Raw genomic sequence first — 15,831 nt, forward strand, 5'->3', positions numbered from 1 at the left:
TATGCACCTGATCGCACCATTAAGAGCTAAAAAATTTAAAAAGCTCCCTACCATGGGAGGCCACGGGGGGGAGGGGGCACCTTTGCTTGCCGAGATGCCGAGTTATGAAAATCTCACTCATACAATTTTTTTGAACTTGGCATCCCTGTGTTAGCAGTCCTTAAAAAGGCCATCACATGCGATTAACCCTTTGTGTTCTGTGCTTTCAGATTTGCACACAAAACTCCACAGCATTGTACACACTGTCCAAAGTCCAAAGACTTAAAAGAGACCTCCGGATGATTTTCAGACTTTTACATTTGAACACTTATAAATTAGTTATACCGAGTACAGAATTTCAGAATTTGTAGTGATTGAGTTAAGGAATAAGTATTTTTTCAAAATTTACCACAAATTGCAATGAACAAGGATGATGACATGGCAACCTCACCATAAGAATGCATGAGTTGGGGCTCAAGGAAGCAGAACAAAAGAAGATGGCATGCAAACATTCTACACAGGTGAACTTGTTAAGCAAGTGGTATTGTAATGGAATTACACTGCTACATTTCTGAAATATTTGAGGCTCCTATGTCATCGACACTGTTCAGTGTAATTTGTTTCACATGATGTGAAATTATGAAAATCGTGTGGAATTCCCCTTTAAGGGGAGAGAGAATAGTTCTGACAACCATGTGTTTTTAATTACCCTTTGCAAGCTATGTTTAATATATGAATATTAGTATGTGAATATCAGTATCTTTGATATCAGTATCTGTGTATTGGACTAAGTTTGACTTGATGTGACTTGATGAGACTGATAAAATGCACAGTAAATCACCTTGAATTCGCAGTAAATCTCTGATGACACATATTTTTTAGTGTTTTACTTTTCTTATGTAGCGGCCAGAGAGATTGACTTTGGAATTTTTTTCATTTTACAAGTAAATTCTGGTGATAACAGAATTTCTTTCATTTTTATTTCTTTTAAAATTCATTTGTTTATTGATCTTTTTACAGCTGAAGGAAAGAAAAACGATCCAAGCAAGAGGATGGGTGAGTTGATTGATGTTAAAAAGCAGAAATGGTGATAGATCTGTAGTATTTAGAGAGAGGGAATTTTTGCAATGAAATATGTCTGTTCTCTGTGGACACTGCAGTCCGGCTTATGTTACAAACAAACAATGCCATAAAATGGTGCATTAAGTATCGTACATGATATGGTTTCATGGAATTAAATAAGTGATGGTTCAAGTTTGTTGGAACAAAGCTGTGGACTTTGGGTCAGCTCTAGTGTCATATAATTGATAGCATCAGTTTTAGACATTTTGTCAGCCATGAATTATTCCCCCCCCCTTTTTTTTTGGGTCTGAGCTTTGCCGAGTATTAGAGGATGGCTTTATTTTATTAGATAACAAAACAAAAACTGAGTCCCAAAATATACAGAGATGCATGAATATCAAAAGAGTATATATGCATTCTAAACTTGCATTTCTGTATTCATAGAACATAGATGGACTTATTTTTCCCCCTCTTCCTGAATCTAGAGATATTAAGAAAAAAAAACCAGTGATGCACAAACTGTGCATTTTTTTTCCAGATCTTTATGGGACCGATATTATGCAACAATCATGCATTACCAAGTAAAGCTGAGACCCGAAAATTGGTTTGGAACCATATCAAGTTCATCAAATGCATGGCATAGTGTTTGTCATACACATGTATGTATAATGGAAAATTATTTGAACCAGTTCTTCATGTCTTTATCAGTGTAGATACTCAAGGGCATGCATGCATAGTCTATTGTAAGAATTTGTTATTCTATATTCATGTTGCAATGATGCATGATCTGACAATATTAGAATTTGTGCCATCACTCATACTGATACTCTTTGACACATGAATTTCACAATGAAATAAATTACTGTGTGTCATCTGGCTTTTAGATAAAGCTCTGTATATAATTTTTTTTTTCTCTCCCTAAGAAAAACAGGAGAAAGTCTGCCTGTAGATATGGGCTGTGAAGAAGAGTTAATGAGTTGCTTTGCGTGATTGTAGGCACACCAGCACCACATTTTGGGAGTGACAAATAGCTGCCATTCCTCCAGGGAGCTTTGTGCCACTTTGCTGACTCATCGGCAGATCAAGATGGAAATTGCTCTGATCAATTTTCATCTCCACGTTTTGATGGCTGGGCGACGGAGCAGGAAGAAAACAAAGGAAGAAAACGGAGGGGGGAGGATGGTGAAGTACTGTTGAGGGAATGGTTACGCAAAAACTAGGTTGACTAATCGTCTGCACTTGGAGCGGTGCAGTAGCAATGAGATGAGATGTTGATGAATATTTCTGTTTGTTGTTTTCTTCTGGTCATGCTCTTCTGTAGCCGTGATGGAGTGTGGTAAACCCTAAATGTTTTGCATCCTCTCGATCCCCTTCTACCTCCCCTACCCCCAGATGCGGTCACAGAGGCGCTGCGAAAGCTGCAGGTTGAGCAGAACCTGGAGGCCACCAATACGTGTCTAGACTGCTTGCTGCGGGCTCTGCAGGAGGATGGTAAGATGCGCCGATGCGACAACATTCGTTATGTTCCGACCGTCTCAAAAGCCCTCTCCCCTTCCCTTTCCCTTTCTAAAGTTGTGAAGGCATGTGCATTACATTTACATTTACGCATTGCCCCGCAGTGTTTGAATATTGGCGTCTACACCAATGTAATGAACAAATCTCTGGAAAAAAAATGTCAACATGCTAATGCATTCATACTGATTGATTATAGCCTAGTCACTTGTGACACTTTGGAGCTCTACTTGCTCAATCACTGCTAGCTCTTAGTGTGTGTGAAAGGAATGTTTGCCCTTTTCTTGTTGCGAAACTGTGACAATCATCTTTAAGTAGCTCCAAAATGTTAGTTTGATATTTTCTCTTTTTTTAGCTGCTCAAAACCATGTCTTTAAGACCATATACCCCCCCCCCCCCCCGAAATAGGAAAATCATATAGGAAAATGTCATTGTTTGTTTGGTCTTTTTTAGATTAATTTCAAATCATAATCAAGCTTTACATGTTGTTAATGTCTTCAACTATGCCTATATTTCTATAAAGCAGCAAGAAAAGTCATTTCTCTGTCAGTGTTGTGCAAAAATTGCATTTTCTATAGAAATTGAATAAAAAGCACACCAGTTGTATGCCGTTCTGTGGTGCACATGTATGAAGGACATTGCATTCTGTGGTTTTTGATTGTCTTGAAGACATGCAAATTAAACAAGTCATCCTTCATTCTACAATCAATAAAATACAAACCAAAGAAGAAAAAACAGACAAAACAATGATTTTCAGACTGGGTCTAGATAAGAGATGGTGTCTAGACTCTCTCCTTTCACTTTAACCTCTTTATGCATGTGATGAATCTTCAATTTTTATGTTTCAGCTGTCAGTGCAACCACAGAGGTAATTCAAAATGGGGGTATTGCATCCCTGAAGGGCGCCCTCACCAACACAAACCTCTCACCCAGCGTCCTCGCCAATGCGGCAAAAGTCGTCGCAGAGATGGCCAAACATGGTAACTGTAGTCTCCCTTACATGATTGGAAAGACGTGATTTCTATGCTGTCTAATACTGCATGAAGGCATTTAGTTTTTGTTTTTTCTTTCGTGAAATCAGATCTTTGATGTATCTGTAACTTTCCCGGTGACTTTGCAAATCACTGCATTTTGTATTTTATTATTTATTGGAACATTTTTTTCTATCCTCTTTGGTTAAACTTGCTCTGATGTACATTGCATGTGCATAGTCATATGTATTTTCTGAAATTCTGTATGGCTGTTTTATGTTTCGAATGAAGAGGGTAATGGAAGCAGAGCTTCCTTGTAAAAAAAACTTTTAGCATGGACATCTTTGCATATCTCTTTACCCGATATATACCTATCTGATATAACCCATTGTACCTTAAACCTGGATAAGATGAAGAAGTATGAAATAGCTCCAACTGCATGCTGCTCTGTTTACCATGTGAGAACTTTCAAAATGCTGCAATAAGGGAGGCTTTTGATTGATAAATATGTTTTGCTTGAGTGCCTCTACTAGAGAATCCCAAAAATATATATGTGAAGGATCATCAGTTCTTTGATTTCATGATAAGTGTGGTCCTGGCAATATTGATTTTAAGTTTCACTGTAAAAAACATAACTTCTTTGTGGCTTTTTAGAGTCATGCATTGTCTGTGGCCTCATTTAGTCAGACCAATTTCCAAGTGAAGAGGAAATATTGTATGTCTGAATTCATCACTGCTTAGATAGTATCTTGCAGTATTTTTCAAGGTCATTTTTAATATACTCACCCAGTATACTACTTTGAATAGTGCTGGTATTCACTGGCATACAGCATATGCCATGGATGACTAGCTGTGGTTGATGACACAATTTGATATCATCATCAAACATCATTATTATCATCTTCGTTCATCATCATCATCATCATCATCATCATCATCATCATCATCATCAAGCGTCGTCATCATCTTCGTTCATCATCATCATCATCAAACATCATAATCATCTTCGTTCATCATCATCGTCATCCTCATCAAGCATCATCATCATCTTCAATTGTCATCATCACCATCAAACATCATCATCATTATCTTTGATCATCATCATCATCATAACCACTCTTCATCATCTTCAAACATTAATATCATCATAAGCACTGTCATCGTCATCGATGCTATGATCATCATGTCATGCAATCTTAAAAAAATGTCACTCGTCATCATATCTAACCGTCACCTCTACACACTCCCTTCCCCACTCCTGCAGAAGAGGTACGAGAGCCCCTGGTAGAGGGTGCCATCATCCCGCCCCTGTGCCGGTGTCTGGCCAGTAAAGATGGGGAGGTTTCCATGCAGGCATGCCGTGCCCTCGGAAACCTCTGCTGTGATTGTGGTGAGTACAGCAGGCAGTACAGATATCTCTGTGATCTCTGTAGTGATCTTTGGTGCAGTGGTGTGATTCAGTGAGCAAACTATGACAAAGAATCTCCCTTGCATATCTACCCAGATGCCTTTATCTGATTTTTTAAGAATTGTTTTTGGAGATGGAGAAAACTATCATTTCTTTTTTATTCATATATGAAGGTATCATCCTTTTTTATCCAGATACATCTGTATGAAGGTATCATCCTTTCAACCTCTGCTGAAAACTATAGTTATAATAATAATGCTAATGATATGCTATTTTAGCATCATCAAGTGATAAAAAATGGAAGTTTCAAAGAGTAGTGATCCACCAGTCAATAGATTTTCTCTGAAGTTCTATCTATTGTCACTCATGGCCTGAATTGCATTCAGTGATAGAATTTGCTGATTCTTTAACAGGTTTTCCATTCTAGCTTTCTACTCCTGATCTTTTGGTATGCTGGATACTCACACTTGAGGCAAGGGAAACCTAATTTCTGCGCTGCATTGTACTTGATGAATATTCAAAATAATTGTGTTCTTGAAGTACTTTAGACAATGTGTGCTAAACCCAGTCTGTTGAATAGATGTGATTCCATTGCTCCAGCTTTAAAATGACAGTTCTCAATACCTTTGTCAGCTATTTGACATTAAATGTTATGATTTTGTATGAGACTCTATTTGTTGTGTTATTTTGATTGAGTTGTTCTTTTGCTGCTTTGATTTTTTTTTGTAGACAAGGCTAGATCTGCAGTGTTTGAGGAGGGGGGACTAGAGAAACTATTACAACTCATGCGTGATGGCCTAGAGTCAACTGACCAGGAGATGACCAATCAGATGTTTTGGAATGCAGCATGTGGATGCCTGATGAACTTGACTTATGACAAAGGTAATTAACAAAATGTGCAACATGAATTAATTTACTGTGCATTTTTGGATGAAATGTTTATCTGTCATTATTTTGGTAATCTACTCAAATTATGCGGTCCTTAATATTCAATTGTGTGTTTCTACTGAAACCTTAAGTAAATGAATTGCATGGACTGGTTTACCTATCATGTAGTATGCAGTTCTTTGTGAATGTTATCTATTCTGAGCTTGTAGTACAGCCTTTATTCTCTCATGTTTCTGTATACATTCCAAAATCTTATTTCAAATTTCAATTTGGACATTATTGATTTGGTAATTACCAGGAAAAAAGGTATTGAGTTGTTGTTGTTCTGTTCTGTTTAATTTTTTTTCTTCTCCATGATGTCAATAATCAAATTATGGTTCAATTTTACATTGTATAGAGTAAAGGTTGTAGTGTAATGACTAGTAAAATATGTGTGTGTAATTCATACAGATAGTTGTATCATGATAATGAGGGCTAACGTTCAAGGAAGAGAAAAGTTTATAAAGAAATGGTTAAGTATGTTTTATGTTTTAAGGTATTAAAAGTCTTCAGTCTTTTCTCTTCCATCTTTTTTTTTTTAAAATTCAGTCCCTATTCAGAAGGCAGCTGTGAGCCAAGGTGCTATTCCAGTGCTGGTGACCCTGCTGAAGAGAAACAGCTGTGATGTGGCCCTGTGTGGAACAGCCATCATGTGTCTGGGTAACCTGGCAGAACCAGGTGAGTGTGTGAAGAATCATTGGGGTCGACACCCTGTTACATACAATCCTGCTTCATTCATTGTAGTCACGCATCTGCTGTTTTAAATATCTGCATTTCTTCCCTCTTTCCTCCCCCTCCCCCCCCCCCCTTTACTATTTTGGGAGAAAATTAAAGTTTTGAAGGTATATTGGGTTAACAATGTTACTAAATGACATTCTTTCTGTGTGAATTTGAACTTTGAACTTTGAACTTTGACTTTCCTCCAGCCCCAAGTTGATTGGTTGCTCTGGGGACTGCAGGTTTTGCAACTTCCAATTTTAAGTTTCACTTTAAACATTTCCTAAATCAGCAGAATGTTGTGCAAAAGACAAACAAACAAACTTGAAAACATCAACAACAATATGTGATAACTAGCAGATCAAATGGAAGATGAAATACCCAAATGATGAGGTGAAAGCCAAGTGACGCCAGTATGATATGCATTCCAACTAACAATGATAGTCAGAAGAGCAATGCAGATTTCATGCTTCAAATCTGCTTCTTCTCCCTTCCAGCCGAGAACCGTGAGGCGTTCGTCGGCACCGAAGTGGCGTACTGCCTCGCGAGGGCGCTGAAGGAAGTGACCGGGGATGACCAGCTGGAGGGACTGCTGGAAATCATTGCATCTCTTGTTGAGCACGGTGAGATCATGTTATTTGCCCCAGTATATCTGTCCCCCCCCCCCCCCCCCATCTTTTCTCCTGCCCTTTAAGAATCAATTCACATGTGAGTGTATCACATGATTTAAAGTTGCAGTACTTACATGTGACATGTATGCTCCTGCCATAAAGAGTGCTAACATATGCTGTTTGGATTTTTTTTTAGTTGAAAAGCAGATACTGATGGTGAATACACTGTAAAGCATTAAATATATTTTCTATTGCCAAACCATTGCCAATAAGATAGCAGGATGTATGTTTCAGACAGATGCTGTAAATGAGGCGCAGAATTGCTGCAATTTTATGATTGATATGTTCGAAAATTCTATTTACAATCACCATATTCATATTTACTTTTTAAATATCAGGTGTGTTTTTTCCTTGTATGTTTTGTTTTGTTTTCTTTTTGTGTGTCATTTTTCACTGAGAGAAATTGACAAATGACTGATTCATTATTATTTTTTTTAATAAGTTCTTTAGGGTTGGAGCTGAAACATAAGATGCATGCCAGTCAGACACTCATCATGCCAGTGAGACACTCATTGTTTTCTTCAGAGAGAATTCAATTGGAAGTGAGAAGGCTTGAAAATTGGAAAATATGATAGTGAGCATGCAAGCTTGAAAGATTGATTTCTTGCATTATACTCTGTGGAGATTGTCAATATTGGACTGTTTGTCTCGACAGATGAAATGAAGGTGGAATTTGCCAAAGCCAACATAGCAGACAGCCTGCTGGACATTGCAGCCTCGCGCACAGGGAACTGGACGACCCAAACGGGGCCCAAGATAGAGGAGTTTGATGCCGTCAGGGTTTGCATGGATCTCATGGTCTTACTTCTTACAGGAGGTGAGATATTTGTTAGTAGTGATGATACATTGTAGTAATATATCAGTTTATAAAGCGCAGAATTTGTGGACGTAAATTCTTTGGCACCCTAACAGCTCGTGATGAGCTTAAGTAACAGTGAACCGTTAGATGAAGAGATGGTTTTTACTTTTAAAGTCTTTATTCAAATAATTCTCCAGTTAAGAATTTCCTGATTGCTAATGGTAAGTTATTCCAAAGTTTTGGTGCTGCTCGGGTAAATGCTCAGTCTCCTAAGTTTACTTTTGTTTTACCTGTTTGAATTTGTGGAAAAAAGCAGCTTTAAAAATGCACAGGTAATGAGTGTGTTTGTGAGATTTGAGTTGTAAGAGATCTGTAATGTAGCTAGGGGCTTGACCAACAAGTGTCTTCCACACAATCAAAACGCAACCATGACCATGCAATCGCATCCACATCCTCTAAGAAAGGTCATGGGCTTATTCTAGCATAGACTCGAAACAAGAGTTATCACAAAATTCCTCATCAAAACAATGATGCAAGAATAATCATATGGTAATAAATGAAACTCTCTCATCATACAACTTCATGAGAAAATGAAAATTCAACTTTTAAAGATAGCCTCTGCAGTTTTTGCAGCAAATCTGATAGTATTTTGAGCGAAGATTTTGATGTGCTATTGTAAAGCATGATTCTCTTGTGGAGTGAAATTTGGCAGAAGCCATTTGTCCAGCAGGGGTAGTTGCTATTTTGAAAATGTAAGTTATTTTCATGATGTGAGGTGCCTTGAGTATATTCCAAGAAATGTGGATGGATGTACAATTTCTAAATGCCATGGCCTGCTTGGAAGTTTTGTAGAATCTATTGGGTTGACTAAAACTCCTGCATATCTAAACTTTATTTCTGAAGATGAGTGCATGAAGTACCTATTCCAAGAAGGTGAGGGGACATTCTACAGGGCAGTCATGGACGTCTGGCTGCCTTCTGACATTGAGTATTACAGGATGTCTGCTGCCCTCGCTGTGGGAAACTTTGCGAGAAACGGTGAGTGTGTCTGTGAAGCCTCCCAGGGCATCTCTGAAGACTTCAGTATTCAGAAGGCTTGCTGCATCATTGATGTTTATTAGTAGTGGCAAAGTATGGAATGCTGGCAAAATGCTTTTGTATCATTTATTGGCATGTGCTGTGCATACACAATAAAAAACCCTTCATCAATGTAGATAAGCACCAATTATTCAGAACCTGCTGCTATAAAAGTTAAAAACCATCACCGACTATGGGGGCAGATGCTTGGTAGTCTAGAAGGTATGGCACCTGTGTAGTGACCAGGATGTCATGGGTTTGAGTCTAACTGAGTATTGTATGCCCATTATTCATTTATTTATTGTCATGGCTATTACGCTAGAACACTGAATAATCAGTACTTATTCATGTTGATGAAGGGCAGTTTGTCAGTCAGTTGTAAATAATTTTGGAAATATTCTAACTTTTTATGACTCGTTTTCTTTCTTTTCACCACATGTCCACTTAGACATGAACTGCATCAAACTGGTCAAGCAGGGTATTGTCCCTCGCCTCCTGGGACTCCTCAAACCCCATGAGGGTCAAGAGGTGGACACCCGACTGACCCACGCCGTTCTCAGTGCTCTCCGCAATCTTGCCATTCCAAGTGAGTATAGCATCAGATGGGATGATTGTCATGTCTCCCTAGAAATTCCCCGATCATCCCATCTAGCAGTTTCAGGAGCAGTGTGGTGCTATTTACTTTAGAGACCGGAATATGTTTATATACCAGAATTCCAAGCTTGATGTGTAAAAATGTAAAGGTATTTGTCACTTTGCTTGCACAAGACTAGATGAACATGTTTTTACATATTTGTTGCATGAAAAGGTTCCTGTGGATGATGAAATGATAATGGAACTTATTTTACCAGGTTATTACATTATGCAAGGAACACACATTATGATGTTACAAGAATGGGACAATGCCAGTTTTTTTTTTTCTTAGATCAATAGTAGCATGGTTTTATTTTGTTAGTTGAGACTTTCCACAGTTGTATGAAATCACACAGACGCTTGATTAATTTGTACATCTGTGTAGAAAGAAGTGCTCATAATCAGTTGCCTCACCGTCAGAATGCTTAATGCATGGTTCAGTTAAAAATGTATAGCTATTGAAGATGGCATTTTATGGTAAATAAGAAGTTTGGATTTAACCCGTTCCTTACGGGAACCTGGTATACCAGGTTCCTGTGGGAGCAACTGATATACGGGAACCTGGTATACCAGTATACCAAGAGTGCCTGCTTTTGTGGCCTAAATTCATGTTTCTTTGTGTTAAAATGCCCAGAACAGTGGGTTTGATAAAAAGATCAGAGTTTATTCTATCAGCATTTGTTCTCCTTTTGTTTGAAAAATGCGTATTTCACAGTATTATATACATTTTCCTGATTTAGTGTTTCGCTTGTTCTGCTGTAAACTCGTACGAACATGTACATAGCGATCAAGGCTGAGATCAGTTAGATATCTGGGTTCGCTGACCCCAGTCACCTTATTCAGGTACCTGGTTTTGTGTAGAACAAAAGATTCTGTGAGCTCATCAGCGCACGCTCTATTCATACCTCGCACCTGATCGATATTTCCATTGTTCACTGGCACATGTAGTTTACCATAGAAAGGGGGATACAATGTACCGCTTGACTGCCTTCACACAGGTGGATTACCAACCTGCCTACCTCTCTGTCGACGGGCAAAAAGAATCTCGTTTGGGGGCATTAAAGGCACTCAGAGAATTGCGGAAGGAACGGGTTAACATAAACTCTTGCATATTACTAATGCTATTAAGTTATCCCAAGGTACTCTGGGAATATCATGGTACCAGAAACTTGTTTCAAGTTAGCATGTAGTATACCTTGATTTATGAGAGATGTTGATACGTACAAGTGTACCACCCATTAGCTTCAAGGAGTGCACGTTTGTCAAGTTATGTCTGGTTGCAAAGACACAATGGTGAATCATAGGAGAGGTGGCGTTGTGCTTAGTATTCAATTCTTTCTATGTTGCTCTCTGCCATGAAATGCCTCAGGGGTCAACAAAACCATTCTGCTGAGTTCTGGGGTGCTAGAAGAGATCCTGCCTCTGCTGAGGTCAGAAATGCTCTTTGTTCAGTTCAAGCTGCTTGGAACTGCGAGAATGCTGGTGGATGGTATGGGTGAGCATACACACTTCTTTCTGAACATTTCTTATTGCATTTCATCTCTGATAATTTGCAAAATATTGACAGCAATTTGTTAAGGGGGATAATATCACAGAACACTGTGTGTGTGTCATATCGTTTGTGGTGCTTTTATCTTCACAGCTTTCATGAGTCAACTGATATTCGCAAAATATACAACATGGTCAAATTTTTGCGTCCTTTTCATTGTCAACTTCAGTGTTTCTTGATGTATGAAAAGCCTGGTGGAGGCTTGAAAGAATCAGGCAATTAGTCAGATTTGTTCTCCCAAGTTTTGGCTGATTTCATAGATTTTTATTTATCTTTTCGAGTTTACTAGGTAGGCCAACTTGCCAACAAAATCTCATCTGCCATTCATATGTTATATTAAGACATGCAGTGTATTATTCCTGAACTGTGTGCAGAAGCCTTGACTTACACTTTGACTGTCTGTATGCACAACAGAACCCCCATCACAGTAAGCACTGTGTGGATGTTATGGCAAGTCAAAACCCCTGTCATTCCTTCCCCCTAGGTTCCAAAATAAAACTGCACAGAAGAATTACAATCCATTCCCTATTTTCAGTTGTCCATAACAGTATAAGAAGGGAAATGCAAATGACGTGAAAGTAATAACAAAAGGGTATAAAATGACAATTCAAATATCAATGGTGATAAGGTCCTATGTAGACAGGTACCCTCTTCAGCGTGAGTGCTCCTCTGGGTGGTTTATATCCGTATAATGACCCAAGTATTGCCAGGTACTCATCTATACACCTAGGTCAAGATAGTCAGTGTGAGTAAAATATTTGTCTATTAAGGGCGAGGAATGTCCTTTTGTCAGCTCCTCCTTATTATCCTTTGAAAGATGTCACAGTTTTGCATAAATGCGCGCTTCTTTTGCTTGCAGCAGAAACAGCCGTGGACATCGGGCAGAGGCCAGAATTCATCCAGCGGGTCGTTGAGCTGTGCGGCTGCGAGATACACCCTGGGGTCAGTGGGGAAGCCACAAGGTCAGTGACCACTACCCTTGTTATGACTAAATATTGCATTCAATGTGTGAATGGATAGGATGTTCATCGTCATTGCACCATGTGCTACTTTCTCATTTCATTAATCCTCTCAGCATCACAAACTCAAAATGCCATTGATTGTATGTAACCAAGTCAGCAATGGTAGCAGCAGATTGAAGAGAGAGCTCACCATACAGATATGATCACTGTGCAGCTTGATTACTAGGATTTTCAGTATAGGCACAACCCTTACACTGTATAAGCTGTTATTTTCGCGAGGATTTTATTTTTGCGAATTTCGCGAGGATTTTATTTTTGCGAATTTCACGAATCACAGTTGGATCGCGAATTCAACAACACGCGAAAATGTCGCCAGAGACTAGAGTTATATTACATTTAAATTGCTGTAGGTGACAATTCGCGAAAACAACATCTCGTGAAAAAGTCTGTGACCTCCTCCTTCGCGAAAATGTCTGTACGCGAAAATAGCAGCGTATACAGTATTTTTTTGAAAGATGCATAAAAAAGAGCTTCTGTAAGTCTTTCAATATTCCCTAGCTGTCGTCAGTTTATTCATTTTAACATTTCGTGTGCATGCATTCATGCCAACATCTGATATTACTTTGAGGGATTTGTAAAATTGCATCATTTCATTAGTTTTGTTCACCAGTAATATATTCTTCGATAAAGATAACAACCATCTTGTATTAGCAAAGTCCATTGCACAAGAAGAATGTGAGAGGGTAAGAGACAGAGCGATAGTTGCAGATGGAAGAACAAATGAACAAGAAAAAATATGAAAAGATAGATACTTACATGGATGAATGGATAAGCAGATATGTAAATACCCTATTTACTGAAATAGATAGATGTACAAATTTTGAGATGACTGTAGGAAATCTAATATCTCCCTTGTATTGGTCTCCCTTCAGATTACTTGCATCCCTTATCAAGCACTCTGGGTCAACCCAGGTCATGGAGACTATTGTCCAGCACGGTGGCCTACCCCGTCTGGTTGCCATGGTGATGTCAGAACATACGCTCATGCAGAACGAGGCTCTTGTCGCCCTCACGCTGATTGCAGCATCACACTTAGGTAAACCAGCTGTACATGTACTTTACGACGTTATGACAATGCAAGTAAGGTAAACAGGCTGTACATTACAACATGACAATGCAAGTAAGATAAACAGGCTGTACATTATGACATAATGACAATGCAAGATGGTTTCTTTCTCTTGCCCGCTCAATCTGAATTGAGGTAGTCCGTCATCAAGATTTCTTTTCCATCTAGCTGTCCATATAATAATCCATCTATCTCCCCATATATCCACCCAGCTCTCTTATTTGCGTTGCTTTGTTCTGTTCATATGATTCATATGTCGGCCTGTAAGATTTCCATCAAAATTTTGCCACTTGTACATGGATAAGAGTAGAGAAGAATATTTCAATGCTTGACTTTTGAGTGGAGAGGTCAAAGGTCAAGGTCAAATTTGAAAGTCTATAAATTTATGCAGTAACTCCTGAAAGCAACTTGCATGTGTTGAACATGTGAAATATGATTGGAAATGCTCCAACTGTTTGATGACAAGTCAGCCAGGCACAGTCCAATCTTGTATAAAAATTCTCTGAAATCAACATGATATGACATGATATGTTGTGATATGAAATGGTGTGCTATATGTTTTATAGAAATTGTGTCTTTTTCCCTTGTGACTGTAGACTTCTCTGAGTCTGGTCTGCTAGAATCCAACCTACTCCATACCATCAACAATCTCCTGCAGAACAAGTCATTCCCTGTAGAGGTCAAGTGTAACGTTCTCACTCTGGCAGGTTTCCTTACTCAGTCAGGTGAGGGCGATATTTAATCTGTACCTTCTCGTAACTTATCATTAAAGCTTGTACAGTATGTGGTCCTCAGCTGTGTTTAGGTTACAAGAGTGAAAAATGTGATCTGTGACCCTGGAAGAGATGATTTCCATTTTGTCTTTGGTTTCAGTTTGTAAGAAATTGATGTAATTTCTTGTAATTTCTCTAATTCTTTTGTATTTTTTTTCCACTTATTCCTGTAAAGTTCATACATTTTTTTTTTCTCCAAGGCTGCCACTGAAATGAAGCAACTGCCCATTTGTTAAGTAATTTGATAAGATGGATAAAATAGAATGGGAAATAGTTTTATCATGCAAAGAGAGTAAAAGTTCAGCCCGTAATTCCAAAGATTGAAATCATTGGGACTTCATGTGCATGAAAATAGGGAGTCAAATGTTTTATGGAATATCATGGTCCCATTATTGAGAAAATTGAAAACATCCCAGTCGACTAAGCTCCCGCCAACGAATTCCTGTACCTTTTCTCTGAATGTCATTTATTAGTGGAAGAGAGAAAGAGAGAGAGTTGATGAAAGAAAAGAGTAAACAAACATGTAGACCCAGTATTAATCTCATTCCACGTTCTATCGTTACAGCTGCCCTGAAGCAAGCTATGGTGGAGCAGAAGCTTCCAGAGACCATCGAGTCCCTCAAGTCGTGCGACGAGGAACCGCTGCGAGCCAAGGCAGCCAGCATCAGCCTCCACTTCACATGAAGGTCAAAGGTTGGCAAGCTCGTGGAGGATGTTTGTTATCAACACTCAGAAGCTTCCGGCGGTGAAGAGATAGCTTGTACGGCCTCCCTGTTCACCACGGGGAAGTGCCACGAAAGTGCAATATTACTGCTCTTGCTGTGAACAATGGCCCCCTTTTTTTTTTCATTCCTCATTTTTTTCCCCCTTTTGTTTGTTTGTACAGACTGAGTACTGGGAAGCAATTGATGTGACTGCAGCGAAGTGGAACATGTTATGCAGAGTCTTCTTGGAGAATTTTTGGAAGTGTTAAGGGATGGGAGGCTGCGGTGAGATATCGAGTCAAGATTTTGATTGCCGACGACGATAGAGTTTGAAGCAGGTTGTGCTGTGGAAAATATGAGAGGGCTTTACAGTGTGAAAAGGACTGCCCTGAAGTTTACTGTTTGGTTATTGATATAAATCCAGGAAGGTGCTCTCTGAGCTCACAGATAGATTGATTAACTTTCAGGTACAAGTGCAAACCGGTTCAGTCCCAGACATTGATTTTCATGCAACCTCTATGAAGGAGTAACTAGTGTACAAACACACCCCAGTGACAGAATTATACGCACACACATACACACATTCACACACACAATGCACAAACACACACACTCTTCGTTGAAAGAAACATGACATACCACCAAAGACAGATGTATAATTGTCTAGTGAACATATATGTCCTGTAATCTGTACTCTATTTGCTAAGGTTTTACGTTGTGTGTGTGTGTGTGTGTGTGTGTGTGTGTGAGTGAGTGTGTGTGTGTGTGAGTGAGTGTGTGTGTGTGTGTGTGTGTGTGTATGATATGGAATGACACGACATTGTTTTGATTGTCAAACAACATATACTGGCCATAAAAATATATCTGTGTATAAGTGCATTTATGTGTTTATATATGTCCACATGTGTATGTAAATGTACATGTCATGTAATTTATTGAAAACGCTGCCATTCATTTTCAT

The 15,831-nt window shown here is 38.8% G+C and overlaps 1 protein-coding gene across 1 annotated transcript; it reads left to right on the forward strand.

Moving 5' to 3' along the window:
- Positions 1-1,031: 1,031 nt before the first annotated feature.
- On the forward strand, positions 1,032-14,992 carry LOC139707919 (rap1 GTPase-GDP dissociation stimulator 1-A-like). Its single transcript, XM_071619913.1, has 15 exons — positions 1,032-1,035; positions 2,434-2,532; positions 3,402-3,533; positions 4,789-4,914; positions 5,662-5,814; positions 6,409-6,537; positions 7,074-7,199; positions 7,903-8,064; positions 8,950-9,084; positions 9,572-9,709; positions 11,126-11,251; positions 12,165-12,267; positions 13,200-13,363; positions 13,990-14,118; positions 14,732-14,992. The coding sequence occupies exons 1-15, from the start codon at positions 1,032-1,034 to the stop codon at positions 14,848-14,850; spliced, it is 1,845 nt and encodes a 614-aa protein (XP_071476014.1). The 3' UTR covers positions 14,851-14,992.
- Positions 14,993-15,831: the final 839 nt, after the last annotated feature.

This window comes from Diadema antillarum, unplaced genomic scaffold (assembly GCF_040938485.1).
Source record: "Diadema antillarum isolate AM-2024a unplaced genomic scaffold, OU_Dant_1.0 seq00001284_RagTag, whole genome shotgun sequence".
NCBI lineage: Eukaryota > Metazoa > Echinodermata > Echinoidea > Diadematoida > Diadematidae > Diadema > Diadema antillarum.